Source organism: Polypterus senegalus, chromosome 7 (genome assembly GCF_016835505.1).
Source record: "Polypterus senegalus isolate Bchr_013 chromosome 7, ASM1683550v1, whole genome shotgun sequence".
Classification (NCBI taxonomy): domain Eukaryota; kingdom Metazoa; phylum Chordata; class Cladistia; order Polypteriformes; family Polypteridae; genus Polypterus; species Polypterus senegalus.
The window spans coordinates 192591007-192618019 of NC_053160.1; the positions used below are offsets into that span (position 1 = coordinate 192591007).

Sequence of the window (27013 nt, forward strand, 5' to 3'; positions counted from 1 at the left end):
CTCCGTTTTTATAGCCCAGGGGGGAGGCTGGAAAGTCTCGGCTATCCTCCCTCTGGCATTGTGGTGCCTGTCACCGCTCGTGGCCCACGTCCTGTGTTGGCATTAGCTCTTGTCTGCTACCTTTCCCGTCAGGCAGAACATGTAGCTGATGAACCGATGGACAGAAAGTGACCGTCACTGGTGGTCACGCGCACGACGCAGAGACATGGCTGCCTGTACGTTGTCTTGTAGCTCCGGCCCAGCAAGTGCCAGTAACGTGACCTCGCTGCGATGGGCCGCTGTGCCTTGCACCCAGTGCAGTTGGCATAGTCTCTGGCCGCTGTGACCCCAGTGAGGCTTTGAGGTGGAAGGATGGACCGACCTTGTGGCAGTGGTGACCCACTTCATGGGTGTGTCCTGCAGACAGACGGGTGGCACCCCCCTCATGCTGTGAGCCCGCCTGGGGTCTCGCTGGAGTCGATGAAGAGGAGCCCGTCCACGCCATGCGGCTTTCACATTCCTGCATGTCTGAGGCTGGCATTTGTGTGCGGAGACAAATTGTCGATCTGTTTTCTTGAAGCGTCCCCCGAAACCATGGCAACCGCACTTTTATGGGCACACGGTTTGTTAAAAGAGAGGATCTGAAATTAATTTGGTGGTTCCAGTTAGCCACATAAACACAAGTTGGGAGCCAAACCACAAGTCATTACTGCTGTATCAGTGCGGCATGTGCTGGAGTCGGTAGGCGTGCCAGGAGCACCAGGGTGACGGCGGGTAGCAGAGGCCGCCTGGAGACCCCATGACCTTGGCCAGGATGCCTGCTTTCATTGCTTTTCTACACGCGTGGCAAACAATGTAAAAATCAATAGAGTTATCACACATTGCTCTTCTGCTTGATGGGCACCAATGTGAGTTGGCAGCATTTAAAATCAACTCTCATGTCTTGAATTTTCTGAAATGCGTTTAAATGCCAGTGATCCTCCTCATATTTACTATGCAACAGGTGCACTTCCTCCCCTGTGCCCACTTCTGCTGGGCTAAGAGCAGTTGACTGGGAAGGGTAAATCAAGAAAAACCAACTCCTGCATTGCCACCGGGCCAAACTAATTGAGCCACCCATACCCAGCGTTGGGCACATCAACTCTTAACTTCTGTGGTGGTCATTGAAACGCCCTGTGGGCTTCACTTGGGCTGTGCCTCACGCCCCAAGCTCTCCTCTGAAGGTTCAGTCCCTCCACGTCACCTTTCTCCAGTGCCCTTGCACCCTGGCAGCCTTAGTCTTGGGTGTTGTGGCCTCCTTCACGCACACTGGCTTGTGGAGGTGCCATGTCTCCAGTCACTCTTGGTTGTGCCACATTTGCCCTTGGTGTCACCTTGCCGGGCACTCAGCCACTTGTATTTGCTCTGCCCATTGGGCTTCACGCCACCCGCCTCTGCTGCCATCCATTGATGCTCAGATTTCCTCGTGTCCTCCTCATTGTTTTTCTGCCTTTTATTTCGTGTCATTTTTGCTGATGCCTGCCGACTTGACGAGGCCAAGCGTGCCCCCCAGTTGGTTTTCCCAAGCTGGCCGGTCTGCGTCCACATGCCTTGTGTGACGTACTTTTACTGCAGTGGCTGGCTTGAGGGACACCATGTGACACCCTGTGGGTCTCGGGTCCCGTGTGTTTTTTATGACGTGCCCGTCTTTGACCAGAGCCCCACTTATCAGACCAGAAGGAAAGGATGGGGTGGCAGCTTTATGGCATTCTCATCCATGAGGCATGTCAAACTGAGCGACGTCATCGGTGCGCCACTGTGCCACTGCAGTCGCCGTTCACCATGCCTCCCGCTGGAGGGTGTCTTGGGCGCCGCCGATTCGTCCCCAAGTCTCGTTAGTCTTTTACAAGCAGACTTGAAATCTGCAAGTGGAGCGGGGCAGCGGCTCGCTCCCATTGGCCACTTTTCATCCAGCTGGACAGAGTCCATGGCTGGCATGGTGCCCACTCCACCGAGGCTGTTTATTGGCTCTGGTTGCCTCCAAAGCAGGCTGTCGGCTTCGGCTTGTGGGCACATGATTTATTGCTGCCTGACAATCAGAAACAGAAGGGAAGACAAATGCTTCCCAGGGCGCCGTGGGAGGTTTGTTAAGGACACTATATGTTCGCATCTTTTGTCGTCTCTGATCCAACGCAGGCCCGTCGGCATATGCTTAATGGCAAGCAGCGGGCATCGCCACAGTGATTTGTGGCGCTCATCTGCTCGTGGAGCGGGTGTTTAACGTGAGAGGCGTCCCTTTGAGTCCCGCTCTGCTCGGGCCGTCTCAGTAACCCGATGCACGAAACGAGCCGAGCTGGCTTTGGGCGGGAGTGCCGGTGACTTTGTGGTGGCCTGTCGGCCGAGCCATCAGCCAATTAAACCCTGTAGTGTCCATCAACTCCCCTTTTTAGGACAGCAGAATGTGTGTGTGGCAGCATGGCCTGGCATGGCATGGCAGCTGTCGCCGGCCCCCTCCAATTAAACTAAGAGGGCACTGAGTCGGTCATAGTCCACTTACAGCAGTAATGTCCTGAACCTGACTGACCGACCGACTGACTGGCAGCATATGCTGGCACAGGGGGCTAATAGAGTGTCCCCAGTGGCCACCAAAGGCAGGCACTTGAAGAGGACCCTGGCTGGCCTCCGCTGCCTCGTTCATGGCGGGCTGACGGGAGCCCACCTTTCGCGGCTAATGGACTACACTGGCCTTCTGCCAGCCGGCGTCTTTGTGAGACTTCATTAGCGTGTTTTGTGGCGCTCAAGTGCCACACGGCCATCTTCGATTGGCTATTCCCACACGATGAATGGAAATATGTTACCCTTTCTCCCCTGATTGACATACAGTGGGGGTCCTGGATGTTTGCCATTCTTCAGGATGAGGTCAGGGGCTGCAGCCCGGCACCCAGTTCACACCTGGCACACAGGTAGCGCCCAGCAGATGGTACGGCCGCTAACCTGCACGTTAACAAGATGACGTAGAGCCCCGGTGTCCGCTGGCACAGGTGTGGGGATGGCGCGGAGAGGCAGCCCGCCGGCGGTGACGACAGATGCGCATTGTGCCTGGCTGCTCACTCCTGCGTGAAATGTCTGTTTATTGTGCCTCAGAATGGTGGCATCTAGACGGCATTGTGTAAGAGAGCGCGGGTGGCATTAGTATGCAGAGCCGGCCCCCGAGGGGAGGACACGCCAGCCGTCTCCGCACTTGCAGTTTCTTGCGCTTGGCATACGTTATTCTGGAGGCAAAACTTTTTTTATGGTCACGCCGTCAAGCACTTGGTGTTTGCTGCAAGCCGCCACCAGGTTGTGTTCTGGCACGGCTCGGTGTGCCACCCGTGGCTGGGCTTGTTTTGAAAGGTCCCGCTGACCTGCCCTGTGCAAGGCGCCGTACAGAGCATCTGCTGACCCCTTGACCTCGACCTCTGGCCCGCCCCTTCCTGCGACCTGGCGCTAGGCACTGCCATCTGTGGTGCCAGAGTGAAAGCGGATGTGCTGCCTCACATTACGCAGGCCTTCTCGTATGGCGAGCGGTGGGCGGAGGAGAGTGCCAGATCAAATATTTACATTAACGCAGCTGTATTGTTCAAACATTACGGCTCTTGCGCCTTGTAATTAGCCGACATTTCTGGAGCGAGCGTCTCTCTAAAGTTCGCTGCCACTGCCAAGACACGTCTTGGCTCACAACCTGTGCGCTTCTGGCAGCCGAGGTTAGCCATGTGCTCAGCGCGGGGTGCTGCGTCTAAAATGGCTGCCAAGCCGCCTCTCCTGAAATGTCGACGGCCGCCCGCCTGTTTGCGTGCGCTTGTGTGGCAGGAGGAGCCCGCGAATGGAGCTCACGTGGATCGATTGAGTGGCAAAGGGCAGAAGGCTTGTGCCACGCTGGCACAAAAGAGGAACGACCAAATGGCCTAGAAATGCCGCTTATCCTATCCTGCGGACACCACGCGTCCCCTCGCCATTAGCAGGCTGGAAACTTAAGCCAGCTTGAGATGGCAATGCCCGTCAGCTGTGTCCGTTTGTAAAGTTGATAGGCGAGCAGTCGGAATCCTGCAAGGAAGGTTATGAGGGCGCTCTAACAGTATGCTGTGCCTGCGGGCAGTGCCCACTCATATCCTAATCGGGACTGGCAGCCTTCTGTTTGTTTTGCTTTCAGCAGGGCTGACCACAGGCTGTGCCAGTTTAGCCTGGGCTGGCAGTCACTCGTGGGTGAATATGAAGCTTCACAAGAGCACATTGGCAGGTGTGTGCATTTCGACACCTTATTAATGTCAGTGGCCAGAGGGCAGCTCCACTGGGCACCTCCTTTGATTTGCATGAAGCGTCTGAAGGCCGCGTCACGGAATGCGCTAGAACAGACTGGAAGAGCCCCTCGATTCCTCGAGTCCTGATCATTTCCATTCCTAATTGGCATTTGAATGGCGTTTTCGTCTTTCATTGGCTTTGTCTTCTTCTCTTCATCGCAGCCATTTGAAATGCAAATTGAGTCTTCGGGAGCGTCGGCCCCAACTTTTATTTGACTGGAGCGCCTCGAGCTGCGCGATTGTAGTGAGGAGCTCCGCTTGCCTGGCACACCACACGGTCACCTCCCTCCACCCCTCTGCTCAGTCATCTCTGCTGAATCTGCCGACCAAGTGCCATCTTCAGTTTTAGAGCCCTCTTAGTCCAGTTTTAGATTGCTGACTCTTTCCTGGCATCCGTAGGTGAGAGATAGACCTAAACCAGGATGGCACACCTCTCTATCGCAGTCCTGTCGTAAATGTTTTTGGGCAGTGCCAGGCAAACCCAGATAGACACTGGGAGGAGGTGAAAACTCAAACTCGTTCCCTTTGAGCCATGAGGCAGCCGCATTAACCACTGCTGCAGAGCCACATGGGCAAAATCGTTGTCATAGCGGGCACGCAAAGGGGCAAAAAACTCTGAATGGGTTGCGATTCACGCACACACCAGTGCAGTGCCAGTCCACACGTAGTTCTTGGACCAGCCCACCCGTGCTTCGCTCTGATACGTTAATACGTCACGTGGCATCTTCTCACACCCTCTACTCATTGACTTCACCCGCTGCCTTCAGGGTCGGGCTGTGTTTGCTTTGCCCTTGGACTAACGTGCATGGTCTTCTGCTGTGCACATGATGCCCGCCATGGGAGGCCCTCATGTTAGAAATCTTCACCAAAGGCTGGCCGTGCCAAGGGTGGTCTGGAGTGTGGACCATTCACTCGGTGGACACGCGTCCAGGTCACTTGGGGGCCATCAACCTCCCTTTTTTTTAATGGTTTGTGTCAAACCCCGTCTTGGGTATCGGACATCTTCGGCAGGCAAGTGTCCACTCAAACACCTCTTCCCCACCTTATCATCCATAGAATGCTGATTTTATTCGGACCTTCTGGCCTGTGGTGGTATTACAAGGCTGGCAGATTGGTTGGAGTTGGCATTTGCCCCTCCTCTAGGACGGTACGTTATCTCATTGAACCCTTTACCTACCAGTCAGGCCAAGTTTTAAGGAGGCCATCACTGTAGGTGTTCCAGTGGTATCTATGAGCCATCAACACCAGGTGGCAGGACTTCACCGGGCATCATGGAGCCCACACCCTAAAGATGGATAAGTAGGCCATACTGCCTTGACATGAACGAGAACATCCTTGGCCCATCAGCCCTCTCAAAGAGCCTGGGATCAACTAGGATCTGCAGCAGAGAACACGATCTACCAAATACGAAGTCGTGCAGACGCCACAAGAACTTACCATGGAACAACGTAAGAGATGGTGCACTGTTGGGCGGGCATCTGGGTGCTGGACACAAATGAAAATGAGGTAGAAGTGAGCTGTGTCCAGTGGTCAGATGTGACCTCTCACACGTCGATCCATCTTCAGAACCCTCGTACTCCAGCTCAGAGTCACAGGTGCCGTAGCTAGTTGTATTGTGTGCGAGTCACATGCCACCAGTCGATGACAGGCCGACCGAGTGTCATCCCATCCTGCTCAGCCTACTTAAAGTGCCTTGCATTTCGAGTTTCTGTTTTAAAATGTCGCCTACTGGCTTGTGTGGACGATATTGTGGTGTCTTTTCTTTAATGAGTGGGTCCACCTTCTTCTCGACTTGCCTGTGTTACAAGTCCCGGTGGCTCCGGACAGGTGGGCTTCACTTTCTCAGGTGGAGGCCTGTTGAGGTGTCAGGAGGCATCAGTTCATAAGGAAGATGGCCAAGGAAAGGAATCGAACATCAACGAAACAATCTGACAGTGTGTCGGGCACCTCTACCCTCCGTTCTAGTGTGCCAGTTGATGTGACACACAGTTGTTTTTCTGGTGCCATGATATGGACGTTAAACACACACAAAACCGTAACAGTCAGCAGGATGTCAGACTCAAGGTCGTCATTGGAGTCCTTCTGTGTGCACTTGACTTCCCCATGCCTTGGCCACGGCGGCACCACCAAGCTGGCGAGACCTGTCACAGCTCTCCTCCCTTTGACCGCTCACGTCTAGATAATCACTCATGTGCCCTCTCCTGTTTGCAACCAACTTGCCAGTTCGACTCCCACACAGCATCGCCTGACCACTGACGGGTACCCAGACACCCGCAGTCTGCATGTGACTCTCACTAGTGTGTCGGACGATCTAAGGTTGACGTTTTCGATGAGCTGTTCAAGTGACGTCCTTTGGGCAGAAAGCTGCTGGCCCTTCACCCCAGCTAACCGCGTGGCAGGCACAAAGAGGGTGTGCAGGGCTGGCACTTCACTGCATCTGGGCTTGGTTATGGTGGGTTTGTGTGGGCTCCCCTCCACCCTCTGGCTTGAGGCGAGTGCGTGTGTGTGTGTGTGTGTGTGTGTGTGTGTGTGTGTGTGTGTGTAAGCGTAAGCGTGCCCTAATGATAGACTGGTCTCCAAACTAGACAGGCAGGAGCTGTCCGCTGTCACCTTTTCGTGTCTTAGTTGTCTTGGCTGTCATTTTCTGACCCGTCTTTTCTTTTTTGTTTCACTTCCAGATTCCCAGCAATCTGAAAGCCCGAGTAACAACGAGCCTGGCAAGAGTCCTCCAGGTAGGTGCCAACATCTTCTCATTTGCATGTTCTCAGTGGTGAGTACAAAGGTGTGGCCCCCCTGTAGGCCATTGAGCAGGGCCCGTTTTTAGGAAGGCCACTTCCACATCAAGTCACTTGCCAGCCCCTCCTGTTTCCACACAATATGTGCCCTGTGCTCCGGGTGTCACTGCTCAGTTACGAGGAAGAACCTGCAGCCACAGGAATTAGGGCCGTGCCACCATCGCTCTGGGTGTCTTGCTGAGACTTCCTTGTCTTTTCTTACAGCCGACAGCTCGTTTTAGTATCTGGCATGATGGGTAAGCATTAGCATGACAGAGCCACTTGTCACCCATGATGTGCATAGTGGAGGCACCGGTGTGGTGACACAAGAGGTGCAGTGTAATGAAGGTCATCGTGAGACCTCCGTGCTCTTTGACTTCCCCAACTGCTTTGTCCCGCAGCTTAACAACACACCAAGCGTCACCTTGTCCTCATCAGTGACGTGGGCGCTTTGTCTCTCAGACTGCAAATCACCTGAGCATGAAATGCCATCCTCCATAACCAGACCTGACGTGGTGACATTGCCGAGAAGGAGGCTATAAAGAGGCACTGACTGAAAGAGACACGAGGGCAATGGTGCCACACACGAGTTTCAAATACCCTGGCTTTTGAGCTGCTGGTGGGTGGTTGGGTGCTGGCAACCTGATCAGCTTGCCCTTTGTCCTCATTATTTTAATAACTGTGTCCCGATCAAGTGGCCGCACCCTAGAAAGTACCCTGGCACATTCAAGCAGAACAGTAGTGTGTCAGGTGCTCTCTGTTGTTGGGCTGGTTTTTCCAGATTTCTCGTTTACTTCTGAGGAAACATCAGAACAACGCAGCTCGATTGGCTGGAAATGAGCACACCAGCGGGTTCAGCGGCACAGAGTGAGGAGGGCGTAGCTTTCCCTGTCTGGAAGGAAAGGCTTTTAATGATGGCACGATGCCCACATAAACAACATGGCCTGGGTGACACTGTCACATCAGTTAGACATCTTGCGGGTCGTCTGTTTGAAAAATAAAGTGGCCAGCTTAAATAGGCATCGCCACGAGGCTGAGCTGGGTGTTACGAGGTGTGCAAGAGTGCAGAATGCCCACCTATGTAAGACTTGCATGGCCAGGTGGAGTGCCAGGCACCGTGACTGGGCTGGGTTCCAGAATTACACCCGGTTCTGTGCCGACAGACTTTGCTTTTCGTCCACTTATTTTAGTTAGAGCCGCCTGGCAGGACTCGTCAGGCCTCCTTGTACCCAGCACTTTCTTCCTGGGCGATCCCCGGTTAGTTGAGAGATGGCAGCCCACCAGCATGCCCAAGGTCTTACTGCTGATGGCAAAATCTGAGACAACTGAAAAATCAGTGAAATAAAACGAGGACTGCTAAAAACGACAAAATGCTGTTTCATAAACCGATGACTGGTAACCTCCTGCTGACCACCCCTGTGGCCTCACGAGCGCGATGGGTGTAGCTGGCCACGCAGCAGAGAAATGAGGGTTCCCGCCTTGGATCAACGGTGTAATCAATGTCACCATGAGCTCACGTAAAGGTGGCAAGTTTTATAAAGACCCTGAAAGTGTAAAGTGGTGCGGGACTGCAACGGGTCAGAGAAAGGCAAACTGCCAAAGGTGACAGAAACAACCGGCCGTGGTGAACGACAAACTTCAGGACGCTGGTGGCTGGTCAAATCAGGTGACTTCTTACAAAACGAGCAGATGGCAGGCCACACAGGGCGCTGAGACAAAAGAATCTCTCGTTAAAATCAAAACGTGAGAAAGGAAGAAATCAAGTGGTAAAGAGACCTCCGTAGCTAAACGTCACTCCACAGTCTTCTAGAGCTTATCCACAATCTTGTAGTGACGTCATGTGACATGACTCCTGGGGGAGTGGCCTAGCAGCAGCAAATCAAATGTGGCACACCCAATGAAAAGAAAATGGCTTCGCTGCAAATACAAAACATAATGAAAACGATAAAACTAACCACAAATTAGGATGGCAAAAATCCTGAGACAAGCTGCAGAAAAAAACGTCAATACACGACAAGCACGTTTGTATGTCTTCCTAATCCGTCACAGCCTGGGTGAATTACCTGCCGTTGAGGCACTGCCAGGTACTTGAAGCTGCGTTCAAGATGCACGCCAGTCCAGTCCAGTCAGTTCTGTTCTTTCTTTCCCTTTCACATCATGGTGTCCCCTTCTGGACATGACACAGGCTGTCGCCTAAGCCATCTTACTGCCTCTGCATATTTGCAGCTGTTATCATAATTGGCAACGCTGGCATCGCACGACTAGAACAAAATACAAGGCTCAGTGCAGAGACAGGAAATGACTGGCGGACACATGCAGAATGAAATCATGAAAACATGCGCTTAAAGACGGCCATCGGAAGACCCACCTGCCAATTCTGTGAACACACAGGGGGTCTGGACTCGCCTCCTGACAAAGGTAAAGATTGGCAAAGCACAAGGGTGTCTTCTGTGGGCACATCTGCAGGCTTGCTATGGTGTGCATTTTGTTATAATTTCATTAAAACAGAAAAAGTTCACAGAATGATCTGACAGCAGAAATGTAGCATCAAAATAATTAAAAAAAAAAGAAAAAGCGGAACACACTGGGTGGCACACCTGCCATGGAGGTGTCTTAGCTGCAAGCCCAGAGTACCAAAGCTGGAGGCCTGAGGTGCTGCCGAGTAAACAGATGTGGAGAACAAGAGGTGACACGCGGCTGCCCGCCCCGCTCAAACGTCACGTCGTGGCCTGTACAGGAATGACACACCAAAAGTGAACCAGGTGACACTGCGTTGGAATGTACAATATGTTGAAGTCCTTAGATGTGACGCCTCATCAGGATTCTTCTTGTCATGGAAAATTCCTGTGCAGCATCAAATTAATGAAGCAAAAGAAAAAAAAAAAAAAGTAAAACAATGTTGTGGTGGCGCGCTGAAGTGCAGAATGTGGTGAGCCACGTTCAGTTCGAGGCATCAGAACAAAAATGTGCTAAACATCTGCTGAGGGTGCCCGGCCACGGCACTGCCCACTAACTGGGGGCAATAGAGACTTGCCTTTTGTTGCCATACGTTCTGCCCCTAATTTGTAGTTGCCATACCTCATCCTGGTGACCCCAGGGTGCACTCTTCTGCATGCCGCACTAATTTAGGGTTTGTTTTGTGGCACCGTATAACACAACAAAGATTTTGTGAGCCCCTCAGACAGGTGTAAAGAAGTGGCAGTGGAGGAGGAGAGTGTTTGGGGGGGTCGGGGGTGCTGGGAAAAAAAAATGAAAAAAGATTGAAAGTGGAGATGACGTTTTCAGCTTTATGGGCTCAGACCTTCCACAAGTATTAGACTTTCCAGATGTTGGATCAAAACAAGGAGTTAGTGTGACACTTCAGTCACCTGACCGAGAAGAGTGCTGTGCATCAGGCAACATCCCACCACTGGCTCTGACTTGACTGGTGGGTATGCACTGGGACCCTTGGGTGCCCAGGCCAAGCACAGAAGGACGTTGCCCCCCAGCCCTGATATGTGGGTTTGTGGGTGGGGTGCTGGCTCGCCTCTGAGGAAGGTCGACACTTGTACCTTAGGAAGGCGCTCTGTGAAGACAAGGTCACGGGTTGTGTTTTAGTGAGTCTTTCCTTGTGCCCATGATGGCCCTGTACCCCCACAGCATGCATACCATGTTTTGGTGACTCAGACTTGGGAGTCTGAAGAGTGTGTCGACATATAGTGTGGAGGTGGCGTCAAGTGAAGAAGCCCCATTGTCTTCTTGCCCAGCTCTCCTGGACCTCATTGCTGTTGGCTGTAGGGCATCTCTGAGCTCTTCAATCTCCACAAGTTGTGCCTAATAAGAAGAAGTAGCCAGGGATGTGCTCAGAAGCATTGGCCAAGCCTTGAATGGCATCTGGCTCAGGGAGCAATAATGCCAGCCGTGTTGACAGCAAGCAAGGGACACTTTTGTAGGAATTCTGTCACTGTGACATGGAGGAAGAAGCCACTGGCCTCAGAACTATCATTTCATAGCCTGCTGTCCACGAGCCAATATCAGCCTTTTCTCCTTGCATGTATGTAACAGACGAGCTGGAGCCTTGTTGTTGTTGTTGTTGTTGACAAAACCAAGGTTCTGTTTTGGGTACCTTGACTTTAATCCTTTGGTGGGATTCTGTGGAAAAGACACCTTGGCACACCCTGTCACTTAAACCTCTGATGCCAGCCTGTCCACCCTTGTAGGCTTGGAGCTTTCTTGGTGCCCACAACACTGCATCTGCTGTCCCCAAATCCTCCTGCTTGCACAGAGCAGCACTGAGAACAGCAGGGTCAGGCAGTGGAGTCCTGTGCTTTAGTGACCGTTTCCACATTAGGAGTTTGCTGAATGGGTCAAGGCTGTCCAGTCAGGTGGTCTCGGATTCCCTCGGTGCGAAGGAGGGATTCCTAGCTTCAGTCTTCAGTGCACTTCCTCTTCCTCTCCACCAGGTGTCTCAGTGTCTCAGGTGTGACTCAGTGCTTTGGAGACATGTCCTTCATGCCAAGGATGCACGGGGCTGCTCTTCACTTCCCCATTTTGTTATGGTGATTTCACTAGCGTATTATGATTTTTGTTTTTTGTTTTTTTTCCGTATAACCCACCAGGTTTCTTCTGCACATCACTGTTATGGTGACGTTATTGCATCAACATAATCTACGATTTCCTAGATAACTCTAAAAATCCATTCCATTACCCAAGTCCAGGCCATTGTTGTGTACCCAGGCTGTTTACCTTGGTCACCCAGCTCAGTCCAGCCTGGGCAGAGGGCCTTTTGTACTGTTGAGTGGGCTAATGTGGGGTTTCTGTTGTCTTTCTAGGTTACTTGGAGGACAGTTTTATAAAATCGGGAGTCTTCAGTGTTTCGGAGCTGGTGAGAGTGTCCAGAAGTAAGTGCTCGACGCATTTCATTTGTCTTTATCTGTCGACTGATTTCATTTGCTTGGTTCTGCTCGCCTTATTGAAGGCATCGTGGGAACATTTCATAACATTCGTGAATTTATAGCCTGGCTGGAAATGAAGAATCTGCACTTTGGTTTGTTATCATGCAGCACTCTTCACTGAGCAGATTTACAATCGACATGCGATAACAGCACAGCTTACGAATAATAAAAGAGACCGAGAACATAAAGGTTTGGGCGGGCCAAGGATGAACCCTGTGTAACTGGCAGGTGGAAATGCCTCCAGGATGGCAGGTTTTTAATGGGAGCAGTTCCCAAGATCTTTTCAGACAGAGTCTAATGCTGATTGACTCCTGGGGTGGTAAAGGTGAGAGTGAGTGCCAGTTAGGGTGCAGAGGTGAATTCAGAGCTCATCGTGATGATCCTAGGGTTAAGGCCCATATAGATACAGTAAGCCCCCTGGTGACACCTCAGGGGCAAAGTGACAGTAATGCTGACCTTGGCCTACTGGCCACCACCTCATTCTGTGTCTTTTGTGATGCCTCGACTATATGATTTTTAGTTGTTGCTCTTGTAGCCATTCAATGCTAACATCTCTCCTGGCACCCTGGCACTTCATTCAATGGATGAGATCAGTCGTTTGCTCGTTCTTATGGTTTGTCCAAGATCCTCAGCCGAATAACGAGAAAAGGAACTGAATGTGGAGCGGGCCACAATACACATCAGAGACGGTCAAGCCAGGAACTGAGCAGTTTAAACCTGCCTCTCGTAAAGACAGAAGTGGAGCGGGCGTGAAGTCTTTGGCCTGAAACCCATGGAGTGGTCTGCACCCTCTGGGGCTACAGACTCGCCCTCCTTCAGCACTTTATGTATCCTAATGACCACTCCAGCAGGCTCATGTTGGGGGCCCAAACCTCTTAAGCTCCGAGGAGGATGTGGATATCAGTCAGAGTGTAAGTGGAGGCCAGTGTGGAGACCTGAGGTCAGGGGTGATGTGCTTAGCTGCTCTCCTTCTGCTGTATTTTGAATTCCAGAAGTGGTCGGTTCAGCTCGAAGTCGATGGGGGTGACAGCGGACAGATTAGCTACACTGACTTGGTAGTGGTGATGGTGCTGTCAGCTGTGACCATCAGAGCAAGGAGACGTTTGGCGAGAGGCTCTGGCAGGAAAGTCTGATTTGCAAGACAATCGACTAAAATCAAGCAGAAATCTGCCAAAATGTCAAAGTGAGTCTTGGGGATGACTGAACAGTCTGCATCTTTGTCCCTTAAAGACGGCCACAGTAACGTCACACAAATGCACACGCGCATCGGACCCTAACAACCCTAAAGGTGGGTGGATCACTAACAGTAATCCCCCCTGACAAGAGCTGATTAGGCCTTTATGAACAAGTGAGGGTGCCCGCTGTGTGATATTTTCAGGAACTCCTTTGGCTGCAATAGAATAAGGTCCCCCTGATGTTCTTCAGCATGCAGGAAGTTGTGTGCTGTGCTAAAAGTGAGGAAGGCTCCAGCTCCCGTCAGGACCACATTTGGTCAGGTAGTCTGTGGACAGTTTCACGAAACCCCTGTGGTTCTACTTTTGGATTGTGGACAGATGGCCTCCTTGGTTGTTTCCTTGAATGAAGGGACAAAAGTAAACATGTTCTCCAAATGAGGTGATCAGGGGGAAAAAAATGAGTAAATCTGTGAAAAGGAGTGTCAGTCATGGTGAAAAAGTGCGAAAAACCCAAGAGTGGGGTGAACGCAGGGGGCTCAGCAAACACGTATATAAGCAGTAGGCCAAAAGGGCCTGCAACTGTTCAGAACGTAAGGCACGCACTGGACTTTCACATACAGTCAGCGAAGGGTAACAGACAAACTGAATGCTCAAGGACTTCTGGGTAGGTCACGGCCACCAGTTCAGTTCCACTCTCTGGGGGTCCTTGACTCGAGGTGACCAGTCACTGGGCCATGTTCTCTGTAGCAAGGCACCCTTTCGAGATGCAGGCAGATCACACTTGTGGTCGACCCGCCAACTCCTGTTCAGAGCCATGCCTGATGTCATTGTCACTTTATAATGTCTATCCAGAGACCAGGCAGGCTGACAGAAACAACCAGTTGGACCTGAATGTAAAGTCAGTACGACGTGTGGCCTGTGGACACCCCAAGGTAGACTTCAGTGCTCCAGAGGCCTTCCCTTCTATCCTGATGTGATGCCTTTGGGTTTTTATTTTTTTTAACCTCTTTCCATTTTATTTACTTTTGAACAGATCACAAGGTGTCATATTGCATTTCTTTTTTAGCTCATCAAGCCGTGAAAAGCCCTCTTCTGCACTGACCTCTTCTTTTGATTCTTGTTTTTTGACAGCGCCCATAACCCAAGGAAGTGGGGTGAACTTCCCCATCAGTGAGCTGCAGGCCCAGCCGTACTACCACGACTTGAACCCTAGTGTTGGCCTCCACAGATCCTTGTCGTCTCCTCCTGGCAAGTGAGTTGAACCGGGGCCTGGCACAACCTTCTCATGCTTTCAGATTCTTTGTTAAGTGGATCAGGGAGGTCCACCCAAGTGATCTTTGTGTTCTTAAGACTTACCAGACAGCAGGACTTTAATAAATCACTCTCTTCATCCTTCAAACAGCAAACGGCCCAAGACCATCTCGTTAGAGGACAGCATGGAGACCAGCCCATCGGGAGACTTCTACTCCTCTCCCAGCTCCCCAGCAAGCGGAAGCAGGACATGGCATGAAAGAGATCAAGGTACGCTCTGTCTCTGACTTGGCTCTTTCTTTGCTTTCGTGTCTTCATGTCTGCATTATCCTAGTGCTCACTATTATGGGAGCCAGTCTTCATCCATGTGGCATTCACATGTTGTTGCTGTGTCGGCCTGACATCTAAGTGCTGGCTGTACATTGTTCAGTGTGAGTGGGTTTGTGTGCCCAGCATAGGAATGGCACCTAATAGTGCTACAATAAATTTTCTGTGGTCCACCTGTGACTTTGTAATGTTGGATGGCGTCACTGAGGGTTTGGTGGAGTTTCATTTACTGACCAAATGGTTTTGGAGAAAAATGACAGAATGACTCCTTCTGCTGAACGGCACAGGACCGTTGGCACTCATACCAGTTACTATCAGCAGGTCTTGAAGCTACTGAGCGGTTGGTCATAGGATCAGATGATGTAACATAACAGACACAGTGTATGTGTGGGGATCTTGCATTTCTCTCACCATCTTTAATAAAACCCCTGTGTGCATCCAGGTGTCCGTGTGTGTGTCTTCTGGTGAAGTGAGCATGTGCGGGGACGCATGTGATCAGTCTCTCCTTGTGCAGAGAGAGAGAGAGAGACACACACACAGACAGACAGGCAGGCAGACAGACGCACACAGGGAGAGAGAGAGGGACGGACGGGCGCGTGCATTGATGCAATGTTACTTTTCTTGGTTGTTTATTAAATTATGGATTTTTCAAATGTTCATTTTTTTCCCTGTGCTTAAAACTCATTAAAAAAAGTATTTTTAGTGAGCAGTTCCTAGCACTATAGCGCAAACTCTTGCAGTGTTACTTTTCTCTGTTGTTCAAGGTTTTCTCAGTGTTATTCAATGCTTTTACATTTACTTTACTATTACTCTGTGCATTCTATGGTGTAATTAACTATATTTGTGCTTACAAACTTAAAAAAATATATATTTACATACAGTTCATAACAGTCTGGGACGGATTAATTGTATTTACATACAATCCTATGGGGGTAATTACTTCGGTTCACAACCAAATCGGGTTTTGAGTCTTGAAATGAATTATGGTCGTGAACCGAGCTTCAACTGTATTACTGTCAGAGAAAATTACAGGCATTTTACAGAAAATTAAAGGCACACAGTAGAGTGACGCATATTACAGCCACATACCAGGTCCCTTGCTATTTAATATAGACTGTTCTTACTAATGTGTGTGCACTACTGTTCTAGCGCCCGTTATTGTAACAAGCTTAACGTCTAGTGTGTATGTGTGTGTATATATATATAATAATATAATATAGTATAGTATAATATAATGTTGGCTGTGCCCACGTAGAAGTGAGACAGGACAGTGAGGGGGTCCTGCCTGGCTTCCCACTCCTGACGTCGCGCTACCCCCTCCCCTCAGCCCACAGCCTCTGTTTCAGATTAACGAGAATATCTCACTCCAGTAAGCGAACTATGATTCTTAGCTTGATGAGAGAAGTCGCAAAATCAACTGGAATGTTCAAGCAAATTCTAGAAAAAAGGCCCTATCTAAATTTACATAGCTCTGTCATTCGCTAGCTAAGTGGATATAAAATATTTTTTCCCAGCTTTACTCACTCAATGCAACCGATAACATCCAAGTGAAAGATCTCATAGCTACAGTTCAGAAAAATTATAAAAAATCAAAAATAAGAAATACTGAGATTAATAAATAGATACAAATATCTCTATCTATCTATCTATCTATCTATCTATCTATCTATCTATCTATCTATCTATCTATCTATCTATCTATCTATCTATCTATCTATCTATCTATCTATCTATCTATCTATCCATCCATTCTCCAACCTGCTATATCCTAACTGCAGGGTCACAGGGGTCTGCTGGACCCAATCCCAGCCAACACAGGGTGCAGGGCGGGAAACAAACCCCGGGCAGGGTGCCAGCCCACTGCAGATCTATATATATATATATATATATATACATACTCGTATATAGTGTGGCATTTTATGCAATGCTTACATTTTCTTCAGAACCGTTTGTCATATTATTTATATCTATATATCATTTTATTGTGTTCACTGGGAGAATACAACAATGATACTCTGATGTCAATGCAACCAATTTATCGCAGTGGTGTCAAACAAAATCCCTTCAGCACTTCTGCTCTGTCTAGAACGGTGTGGTTCTCGTGTGTGTTAGCCTGTGCTCTCACACCTACAGATTGTAAAACTGCATAAACATTCATTTGTGAGCAAAGCCATGATGGTGGTCATGCAGGAGAAGTCGTATTCCTGCAGAGTATTAAGTTAGACATTGGCGATACTGCAGCAAGTAGATTTACTGTTCAACTTGCATAGACAACGATTTCTAATCGTTTTGGCATTTGCTGTTACTATAAATAAATCTCGGGGGGAGTTTTGACCATGGTGGAGTATACCTGTGGAGTGATAGCGAGTTAAGTGATCTATCAAGGGGGGATTGGGCTGCCATAGGTGGTAGGGTGGGCGCAAACGCCTAGTACAAGTATATTAGTCCTAGGAAAGTTAATGAGTTCATTTTTGCGATTAGCGTGGCCAGTTTAATGCGTTAAATATTGTCGCACCCAGGGCTGTGCTTTGGTCAGGGCAGTATTTTCATGCAATTTTTTTTTTACATTACAAAACAATAATACAGAAAAGTTACCTAAAGCATTACATACACATCCAGTGCCATATTTAAATACTATGTTAACATTTTGACTTACACAGTTTACAATAATACGGCACAAGTCAATACGTAGCACTGGCGTTCACTGGCTTGATTTACACATACTGACATACTGTGGGTGCAGGGCGTGGGAGGGCAGGGGGCTTTACGGCAGTCCTGGTGCAATGCTAGAGAAAAGTTGCGAAGGTCAAATTAAAGCTCTCTCTCTTCTTTCTTCTTTCATTTCATGTTTGTGTAAGAAGATTGAATCCGTGCCATATCCCATAAGTGCTAAGTACGTTATCTTTGAGTGGCACTAAAACCAGAATAAGTCTCTAGCACCTGCGTATTTAACTCGCCCGTCTGCCAGTGCCCTAATGTAATGACAAACTTTTACGAAATAGAAGTGTAATGATTATCCAAAGAATGCAACATAACCTTTCAGACAATGCACATTGTCAGTTTTGAAGTGAGATGGTAGCTGCAGAGATCTTTTTTAGCATGCCTGGAACAAAGGTGTCAATAGAGCAATGTTTTCCAACCGTTTTTCTATGGTGGCACATTTTTGTAACCCTAAAAAATCCTAAGGGACACCACGATTCTACAAACCACTAATGTGTTAAATCTCTGAGACGTGAAACTGGGGTGGGACAGGGGGCATTAAAAAGAGCAGCTCGCAGATTGCCGTTCGCAGACTTAGCACTTGCATAGAGTATAATTTTCAAACGTTTATGGTTATGCACAATTGAGTGTAATATTCATGGCAGGGGTCCCCAACTCCAGTCCTGGAGGGCCCCAGTGACCTGCTTTTGCTGCTAATGAACTACTTTTGAATTCATTTTAATTGACTTGTTTCTTGTAAGATGTGTTCCTCTCAATTGCTTCATTTCTTTCCTTAAATGGCACCCAAACAGAATTGAGATGTGAAGTGAGTGAATGAGCCAACTGAAGTCCGGGTCTCAAACTCCAATCAGTTTCACTCCAAGCAGTTGCTTAAATTGGCGCCGAGTCTTGTTGTTAATTAAACCCGTTCTGAAATTCCATGGCTTGTTGCTGCTCTCATTGTGTAATAGCAGACATGTCCAAAATTGTGGATTTTATCATTTCTAAGAGCACTGGGGACCTGAGCAGATCAGCATTCCTGAGACCTTCACCTTTCTTTCTTTTCAGATATTATATGATGGTCACAGTTTGCTGGTCCTGTTTTGGCTCATTTTGTGTCTCTTTATTGTTTGGCTGCCAATTAAGGGGACTGAGTCTTTAAGAGCAAGTCAAATAAATTTAATTCAAAAGAAGTTAGTGGCCTGTTTTTGCTCCTTATTAATGAAGAAAAGGGTTTGAATGAAAACCTGCCGCCACTGGAGCCGTCCAGGACCGGAGTTGGGGACCCCTGATTTACGGAGTTTTAACGTATCCCCATTAAGGAGGTGCGTATTCTTCCCATTAAATCAGGCTTTAGCTGTGCGTTCAAAGTCAGCTGTCGTTTCAGTAGTATTTTACTGTGACATGTCATATGCCATATACACCAATCTGAGAAGGATCAAAGAAGAGGAGGTAAAAATGTGAGATTTGAGTACACAATGGCAGGTCTGAAAAGTGCAAGTACCCCTTCTGAAAATCGCATCAAATTTGATTGGTCACATATGGGTTAGACGTGCAGTACACGTGCTTAGTCATCGTGGACTGGCCAGTGTCTTCATGTCCGATAGCTTACTCCACGCCATGATGTGCGCAATACAAGTCAAGGGAGGCGATGCTTAAACCGTTTCACAGACAAGAGAAGCCTTGCCTGCAGTGCTGTGTGACGTTGTGGTCTCCATATCACAAAAAAAAGACAAAGCAGCGAAAGTCCAGAGGAGAGCAACTAGGCAGATTCAGGACCATGGAGAGCAAGCAAGGCGCTTGAAGGAGCGGAACCATACAGAGCTTACCAGGGGACCTGACTGGCATCCAGAGTTGTGAAGGACCGGAGTCCAGTGGATCTTGGCTCTTACGTTAAAATGAGTTCTTCTCCAAGAGCGAAAGATGGTCATGGGCAGATTGCACACAAATGTTAGGCAGTGTGCCTTCACATAAAGAGCTACTGATAGTTTGAATAAGTGAGCCTATAGTGTGGTGGTCAGGAGGACTTGGAGACCTTTAAGGAAAGTCCCACCCACAAATCTTCATTTTTGAATGTTTGTAGTGATGGCCCAGAGAAATGAAGGTGGAAGTTTGTGATACAGCAGGCTTCAGTGGGCCGTCATTGAGAAACACCAAGCAATATTCAGACAACATCCATGAAAAAAATCTCAAGTTACTAGTGTCACATGTCCCACAGGTCAGTTGTGCACTCTGTGCTTGCTCAGGACATCAAGACCCCTGCCTTTTTGGCTAGCATATCGTTTAATAAATCCTTTTGGAAAATCCGAGCAGTGCATGAAATGGAAGCGTGTTCAAATGACTGAAGATCGCCTCATTCATCGACTCCTCGTGGACTCCTCTTGCCTGCATGTCTCCTTCTTCTGCCTCCCAGTCAGCCGCTGCGTCTGCTTGTCCTCGTGTCTCTTGGCTGCCGCGGTTTGCTTGGGCCGCTTTGAGTTTGTCTGCCTCGGCTCACGTGTGCTGGCAGGCTGATGGGCAGCCCGTGGCACGTCCGTTCAGAACGTGTGTAATCACACCCTGGAGCTTGTTGCTGATGGGATGGCTGTGCTGTGCGGAAACACCCCATCGATCTGTCTCGTCCGTTCAGCCCTGTGGGAACTCCTGCAGTGGACGATGGAAGGTCTGGACAGGATTGACTCTTTTTAATCAGCCACTCGTCAGAAACGTGCTGAGCAGCTGGCCAGGATTAGCACATTTAGTGTGTCATAGCAGTGCATCGTACGGCCCAAGGCGCTATCAGCCATGTTAGCCGTGGCAACATGGAAGAAATGGAAGGGCAAAAGTAGAACTGCAAATAGCGGTGGTCACTTGAGGTGAGGGGGACATGTGGGGATCGTCCCATTTATGATGGAACTTGTCATCTGGCAGATCATTCTGTGGCTGCTGGTCCCGTGCCAGTGTCCACCTCAGCACGTGCTGGTCTTCCCATGTTGTATGTAGGGGCCCTGTACGTGGCGGCGCTGGTGGCTCTCCAGACCCCACGTAACGCTGCGGCTTTTTGCACACACACGTAGAATTTGATCCCTTTGTCTGTTTGTCTGCTAAAGCTGTGATTTCACATATCCTGGAGGAACACGTGGAGAACAATGAAAGGCAGTCCGCCGATGGCCGCCGCACCAGCTTGTCAAGGAATTTGATTTCAAAGTAAATCCCAGGGTTTCTGGTTACATCATTTCTTAACAATTTGTTCAGACTTTTCCATTTGCTTTCAGTGACATAAAAGGTTTTTCTCTGCAATTCCACGGCTGTCATTTTCTCTCCTTCTCACGCCTTCTTGCTTGGCTGTGCTGTTTGAACTCTTTAATGGGGCAGGATGGCCTCAAGTCAAAGGGAGCCGTACTGCTGGTGACCCACCATGGCGCCATCTTTAGCATTGGCAGGTAAAGTTGTTTTGGTCAGCGATTCATTGATTGGCATCTGTGAGCGATGGGGCGGTCAGCAGACTCCTCTTCCTCCCCTGTAGTTCACCCAGAATTCAAAGGATGCACCACAGATGCCGAGGGCACACTCATGGGGGTTGGAAGCCAGAGGGGCTCAGCTCGGCTGTTACAGAGCCGGGTGCCAACGTCGGGTCCTTTTAGTAAAGTGACAGATACATGAGCTATGGTGGGCCCTCCACCGTCTCAAGACCCCATATAAAGCACATTGTTTTAATATGCATTTACTTCTCTAGACTCGCGGGCTGTTAATATTCTTGTATTACGTGGCACACATGCCGTTGACGTGGGCCTGGCGCTTTAAAATGTGAACAGTTCAGTGAGTGAGTTGTGAGAAGAGGGAGGCACAGAGCCCACGTGCCCAATTCAAGCAAGCCTGTGTGGGAGTGCCAGTCCATGAGCAGGACCTACAACAGACTGGTACCCGTGCCCACTAATAGATTGGTTTAAGGTCCATCATGTTTAGCCTCCTGTCTGACCCTGATGTACATCCCTTATGCCAGCCATTCCAAAGTTGTTTTATTTATTTATGGAAATGTGGAAAAGTCTCTGAAAGGTGTGGTGGGTGCTGAGATGAATGGCAGAAAGTGCATTTTGAAATTGGCCCTGATCATGCCTGGGCATAATTCCTAATTGCAAAAAAGTGCTAGCTGTCCTGCTGCCATTTCTTATGACCAGAAATTCTTTTGACAAAAGGACAGTTTGGGGCAAAAGTCGAAACCCAAAGACAAGTGAGGGCCGAGGACTTTAGATAACCTCGACAGAAACCTGCGATCTGTAATGAAAGAAACCTTCTTGTAGTTTATGAAGGTGTCTTCTCTTTACTTGACACGCTGGAGCTATTTCAAACAGCCTGGCATCTATTAAGGCTCTGATAAGCCCATGCACTGACTGGCATCACCATGGAGAAGCCACTATGGAGAACATGTGATGACACTGACCAGAAGAATATAAAATTCAAAAGACTACACAAGCAGAGAAAAATGACCAGACAGCAAACAGAAAGTTGTCGGGTGAACAAGGTGTGGGCAGAGGCGTACGTGACATTAGGAATCATCCATCCATCCATTCCTCAGAGGCCGAGCTGAAGTGTGATGGCACACTGACTAATGGACCTTGTGGATCTGGTGATGTCTTGTCCCGTCGCATGCTTCTCGCAGGGCAGAACATCTGATTTCATGCCAATGCCAACTTACATCTGAGTTGTTAAATGGAAGCCTGGCAGTTCAATGCAATTACCAGTAAGAATTTGACTCTATGGTGTTTCACCAAGCTGGCATTCTTGGCCTTGAATTGTTCTCAGACCTGTTCAATCCAGCTCCTGATCATGGGAACCTGGAATGCACAATGTGGCACCAAACCAGCCCGGTGCCCACTTACAGTCGCACAGGGACAGGTCAGATTAAACTACATGTTAGGGGACTTGGGAGGGCATCTGGAGAAATCACAGGCCTAAGGGACATCATCAAGGTGCAGGATTTAAACCAGGATTCCAGTGGCCAAGCACTGCACCACCGCACCACCATGAGCTAATTTACAAGTGAGCCAAAGCTGCTCGAGGCTGGTGGCTGACTCATTTGAACTCACTGCTCACCTCCATGACTGGCCCGGTATTACCTGGGTGTGACTGGGCACAGGTGTAGAAAATGACCAAGGTGTTTGCTCTGGGCAGTACCATTCAGACCTGTCCCAGGGTCTTCCATGGAAAGCTGGGTAATGCTTCTGCTTCTCATATGTGGAGTGCCCGTTCCCCTGCAGAGTGGGCACATCAGCAGAACGTTGAATGCAATAAAGAGGACCAAGAGCCACACAGTGCTAAGGCACTACAGTATATGATGGGGGGCTGCAGTGCGAGAGGAGTGGTACTTTCTGCTTGTGCACCTCAGGCTGGCAACATCAGTTCTGCAGCACTTGGTTTGGGGTTTCCATCGGCCATCGGCCGTCCACGTCTAGGAGGGTCCGAGTCATCCGACAAGTCCCAGCCAGCGTCGTGAATGGGAGTGGAAACAGCTGTGTGCGTAACGAGCGAGGAGCAGCTGGTGAAGGCAGGCAGGTGCTCAGGTGGCTCCCTCCGCTCGTCCTGCTCCACTAGACTTTGCTCACGTCTGCCTAACAGGTGGAGAGCCATTTGGTGGCCCATGTGACGTTCATCCAGGGAGCGGCGGGGATGACAGGCGACGGCAGGCAGAAGGAGAGAAGACACTTTGATGGCGTCCTCATTAATGCTCGCTCTGGTTCAGCTGTAATTAGGGCTGCGTCGGACATGTCTCCGCACCGGCGCCCCCATGTTTCCTCACACTCATGTGATGATCACATCTGGGCAGGCCATCAGCCTGTGCCCATGCCACTTTCTCTGTTTCCCTATTTGTTCGATTTGCTTTCATCGCCAATGAAGTCATTGAAAGGATAGCAGGGAAGAACACAAGAAACAAGCAAAAAAATGCAATCCTTCTGAGACAATAAAGGGCAGCGCCGAGCAGTGCCAAGGTTCATCCTAAAGTGACAAGCCCAGACCTAAAATAATGGATTTCTTAATTAGCTAAAAAAAATGAAAAGGGCCATTTGTAACATTTGTGCAGTTGCTGTGCTGACTGGGTGACATGTCGCCTTGTGAAGAGAATAAGCTGATGAAACTCGGACACCAGGGATCCACAGACCAAGAGCGACGGGAGTATCAGGGAGGTAGAGTGGCAGGAGTGGCCACAGCCTTTGTCTGTCGAGCTGGGCAGTCAGACGTCTAGAAGTGTTGAGGATAGCAGACAGCCATAGAGGGAGGGAGGGCCCATCAGCTGTGTTGCGTGTGTGGCAGTGCCCCCTCTGCGCTTTTGTGCCATGGTGCTGCATACTTCACACACTCTCCTAGTCCTGCTTATTGCTCAGTGGCAGCTGAAGAACTGGGTTGGCATGTGTCTGTCTACTGTCCTTGCTATGCCTAAATGCCATGAAATTCTCCATGAAGCCCGTTTAGAGGTGATGGTGGCATGGCCAGTTGAGTATTGTGCCACAGTGGGCTCCGAGGTCACTGACCACATGGCAGGCCCAATCTTACCATAACAGGCCAGAGGCGTTTCTAAAATGCTGTAAGTGCACTTGCTAATGGTTTTGGTTTTCCCAACAAACATCCAAATCTTTCATTTCAAAACAAACGTCACCACAGTGCCAGCGTTATCAGGAGTAGATGTGGGAATTTGCGGTGAAGTTTGGGTGCCAGCTATTGCTTGTAAGTTACACTGGGTTGATGGCGATTCAGAGCCACCAAAATGACACAGAGCTGCAGGTGTGGATGAGAGGGGCCAACACACGGGGACAAAGGTCTCATGTGGCCTGCATTGTTGAGTGTGTTGACCTAAGAGTAGCGCTGTGGTAGTAAAGAGTTCAGAGCCATCACGATTTATCGATGCCATCTTGAAGCCCCCAAATGACCAGCTCATTAGATTAGTGGAGAAGACTCCCGAGGCCACATGTCACATTTATAGGTCAGTCCAGGACTTGATTGACTGACTGGGTTTGTGACATGTCACCTCTTGGTGGCCCCATCCAATGAGTTCATTGTACCTAGCACGGCCTGTCTCGGTTAGATCCTGCAGTTTTTGCTGGGTGGGTATTTGGGGTTGATGTCACCCGGATAGCTGGCTGGCAGCTCTGATCTTCTTTGTGCTCCAGGATGGATGTTCACCTCCTTGGGCCTTTTTGTGGCTCCAGGAACTTTGCTAATTGTTCTCCTGCTTTTTTCTGGTGTTTCCGTTCATATATTCTAATTGATCTGTGAAACACCTGGCATGAAACAAAGGCTGACGGGTAAGTGCGAAGGTAACGACCAGGTGGGATGGTGTGTCCAGCATCAGGACACCTGGGTGAGGCTCTTAATGTATTAAAGCCAGCGTCCTTCCTCTTTCAGGGGACATGTCCTCTCCTACGATGAAGAAACCTGAGAAGCCATTATTCAGCCCCACGTCACCACAGGAGAATTCCCCAGGACCGACCTTCTCTCAGCATCATCACCTGGGAATCCGAGTCGGCCATAGTGGTACGTCTGCTCATTTTGTTCTCTTTGACTTTTCTGCTGACGGAAGCTGCTATCTCTGCCCCTTTGCAGTGCCCCATTGCCCCCTTCATAGTTTGCCCTTACACCTTCCTTTCAGTCCGCTGGAAAATTCCACACATTGCAGTTTCTGGTGCCTTAGCACATGGCTGTCCTTTCAATTTACTGTTTAGTGAAGCCAGTTGTCTCGCTAATCATAATAGAATATCATTTTAGTACGTATTATATCTATAATATACAGTAGTTGATTATTGATTGAGTGTCTTTCTAGCAAATGGCCCATAATCTTGAGTCAGATGGGCCTCTGAACCCTTAGACTTTTGGCCCTTGGGCATTTACCCAGGTCTGGACAGCTGATTTTCATACTGAGATGCCCTTTTGCAGACACAACACCCAGCGCTTCTGTTAATGTGCGCCTTTCCATTGTGAGCCCCAAGCCACCTCTGCAGTTCATCAACTGTGGGACGAGCCCCTGGAGCCATTTAAGACTGAAGTTGGTGTAATGGGGAGGAAGAGGAGGAGGCTATGGATGACTGAGAAGTAAAGAAGCAGGAAACTAGCCTGGAAAACACAGCGGAAAATAACACAACTAACCCCAAAAAGTGAGCACCTTGGTCAGCGCAGCTCATTTTGACAATCGAATTGGCATTGTGACCAAGAAGCAGTTGAACCTCCATCCCAGTTTCAGTGGCACCACTTGGGTCGTGACAGCAGCATATGGGTCTGAAGGACTGAAGAGCTTTAGCTGCATGTTTTGACCCTCTTTGTTTTGAAGGTCCCCTCCTGCCCATACAGCTGTCCTCATTTTTCTGTTTTTCTCTTCCAGTTATTTCTACCAGAAGCCCATCACCGCTGCAGTTTCCAGCACAGGCAATCCTGCCACCGCCTGCCTCACCATACTTTTCTCATCCCACCATACGATACCCGCCGCACCTAAACCCTCAGGACGCCCTGAAGAATTACGTACCATCGTATGACCCGTCCAGCCCACAGACCAGTCAGGTAAGGTAGCACCGGGTATGGCATTCAGACAGACCTTTGACCCTGTGTAGTCCAGCGACACAAGAGAGGCGATGCAGCTGGGCCCTGGCAGTCAAACGCAGAGCCATGGCGAGGTGATGGCGCAATGCAGTCACTGACATTTAGACAGGCATGTTGCTGATGCATCACCGGGCCGCACTAAGCTGGCAGTTCACAAACATACGCCTTGGCACGTTCTCAGCTAATTCATCCTGTGTGGTCCTTGTTAGTTCTTTAGTTTTCTGCCAAGGGCTGCATTTTGTGGGCTCATTTGATAGCTCGGTTTCTACATATGTGTAATCCAATAGAGCTGAGCCTCGGCTCTTCTGTCCATCTTTGTCTTGGGTCTGAAAACCCAAATCAGGATCACACCAAGTGGCACGTCCTCCACTGAAGTCTCTGGTTAGTGCCCTCTGGCTGTCCTCACCACCTCGATTTTGGGGATCAAGCCAGGCAGCCACAGTCAGGAACTTCGCTTTGGAGGGATAAGTAGCTTAGCCTGAAGCCGTTCAGCAGCACAGAATGACCGGTGACCCACATGTGTACTTTTGACTGACCCCTGGATGGAGGACACATGACCACTGTCTCCTTCTAGTGAGTCCAGTGTTTGGGTTGACACTTTCGGTTTCACTGCCTTCGGGGGCATCCATGGAGATTACCAGCTTTTATTGGCCTGATTGACCTTTTCTTGTCCAAACCTTCAGGGCTCTCTATGTGGCTATGGCACACTGAGACATGTGTGGACCTGGGCATCCAGGCTACCAAGTATCCTTAGTGCCTTTCGTGCACAATCAACCGGCACCTTCTGGAATGCTGCTGCTGGGACATGAGTAAGGATGTCTGGATGGCCATGCAAACCCACTTAAGGAGATGGTACCCAAAGTCACTTTGATGTACAGTATGCGTGGTGCACATGAAATGAGCCTCAAACAAACCAAAGGGCCTGACATTGTCTGAGTGGTTGAACTCTCACTAGAGCAGTAGAAGTCACCATGGCCCCGTTGGAGTTTGTGCCC

The 27013-nt window shown here is 49.5% G+C and overlaps 1 protein-coding gene across 3 annotated transcripts in view; it reads left to right on the forward strand.

Annotated features, from left to right (window-relative positions):
- The window catches only part of LOC120533125 (nuclear factor 1 B-type-like), a 127682-nt gene that overhangs the window by 77499 nt on the left and 23170 nt on the right, over nt 1–27013 (forward strand). For all 3 annotated transcript variants that reach the window (XM_039759842.1, XM_039759841.1, XM_039759843.1), the window contains exons 3-8: nt 6974–7027; nt 11881–11949; nt 14310–14430; nt 14581–14699; nt 24834–24962; nt 25804–25979. In XM_039759842.1, the coding sequence (XP_039615776.1) occupies nt 6974–7027; nt 11881–11949; nt 14310–14430; nt 14581–14699; nt 24834–24962; nt 25804–25979 (668 nt within the window). The remainder of the gene's footprint in view (nt 1–6973; nt 7028–11880; nt 11950–14309; nt 14431–14580; nt 14700–24833; nt 24963–25803; nt 25980–27013) is intronic.